General features: G+C 35.8%; 1 protein-coding gene across 1 annotated transcript in view; it reads left to right on the forward strand.

The window, feature by feature from the left end:
* Positions 1–1,576, forward strand: part of NBEA (neurobeachin) — a 685,423-nt gene that overhangs the window by 15,528 nt on the left and 668,319 nt on the right. Inside the window, exon 5 of the mRNA XM_023740363.1 lies at positions 892–1,030. Within this exon, the coding sequence (XP_023596131.1) occupies positions 892–1,030 (139 nt within the window). The remainder of the gene's footprint in view (positions 1–891; positions 1,031–1,576) is intronic.

Below are 1,576 nucleotides of genomic sequence, written 5' to 3' on the forward strand. Positions count from 1 at the left end.
AGTACCTGTCACATATGATTTAATGAAAGAATATTTTGAAAGCTCTTTGAACAATGATTGGCTCAGAAATGTGAGTGCAAAAAAAAAAAATCTGAACTATTATTAGCCTGTAAGCTTTATTATAAAAGATTTTATATGGATAGTAATGATAACTTTCAAACACCCGAACCTCCAAATATAAATGGTTGAACTTCAGGATGGTCATTTTGAGAGATCATACATTTGTTTCAATGATACGTTTATTTTTTGAAAACATTTTCAGTATTATGACTAAAAATGTACCCCTTTGCTTGATTAGCCACAGCATTTGCCAAACTTGGCTCTTTTTCTTTTTCTTTTTTTTTTAAATTTGTAAGCTGTATTCAAAGGTATAGCCGACTTAGAGAGCTAGTTGTTTTGGAAAACATGAACTGTGTGTAAATGAGTTCTGTATTTGCTAATTGCAGATGTGCCTTCAAGGTAGAGGAAATGTATTTGTCAGGCTTTGGTGACCATTAATTTGTTCACATGCTTACATGATCTTCTAAATTTGATATTTTGAAAGATTCTATAGTCTTATATTTCCTTGTTTTAAATTTCTTTCTTTTAGTTATTTTTAAATTTTTGCATACTTTGGTCTGTATTTGGTACATGTAGTACCTCTTCTGGAAACCCTGGTGGCATAGTGGTTAAGAGCTACGGCTGCTAACCAAAAGGTTGGCAGTTGGAATCCACCAGCTGCTCCTTGGAAACCCTGTGGGGCAGTTCTACTCTGCCTTATAGGGTCGCTATGAGTCGGAGTCAATACCTCTTCTAATCTACAGAGAAATAGATTTTATTTTTATAATGATGTTTTTTAATGGGTATTAGATACATAGTTCTTTTTAGCAGAGGATATTATACTAGTCTCAGTTTTCTTTACAGTTTTCGTACAAGCAAAGGAGTTGGTTACTCTGCTCATTTTGTTGGTAACTGTTTAATAGTCACATCACTCAAGTCCAAAGGAAAAGGTTTTCAGCACTGTGTGAAATATGATTTTCAACCACGCAAGGTAGGTAAAAGCAAATATTTATTTTGGGAATGATGTCTTAGTTTTCTTAGTGCTGCTATAATAGAAATACCACAGTGGGTGACTTTAATGAACAAAAAATTATTCTCTCACAGTTTAGGAGGCTAGAAGTCTGAATCCAGGGCATCTGCTCCAAGGGAAGGCTCGCTCTCTGTCAGCTCTAGGGAAGGTCCTTGTCTCTTTTCAGCTTCCCTTCCTTGGCACTGTTCATGTATCTTCATGTGGCCTCGCATCTATTTTTCCCCATGTATGCGTCCTTGCTTCTGTGCCTGATCTGCTCTTTTAGATCTCAAAAAGTCACTGTTTTAAGGCAAGCCCTACACTGATGTGATCTCGTTAACATAACAAAATCTTATTCCCAGTCAGGATCACATCTACAGGTATGAGGGTGAGGATTTACAACATGTAATTTTTGGGGGACACGATTCAATCCATAACAGGGGGAAATGTCTTTTTTTGCTTTGTTTCTTTCTTTCTTTTTTTTTTTTTGCTTGTTTTCTTATGATCATCCCATGTGTGTTTTCCCAG

Source organism: Trichechus manatus, unplaced genomic scaffold (genome assembly GCF_000243295.1).
Source record: "Trichechus manatus latirostris isolate Lorelei unplaced genomic scaffold, TriManLat1.0 scaffold00153, whole genome shotgun sequence".
Taxonomy (NCBI): Eukaryota; Metazoa; Chordata; class Mammalia; order Sirenia; family Trichechidae; genus Trichechus; species Trichechus manatus.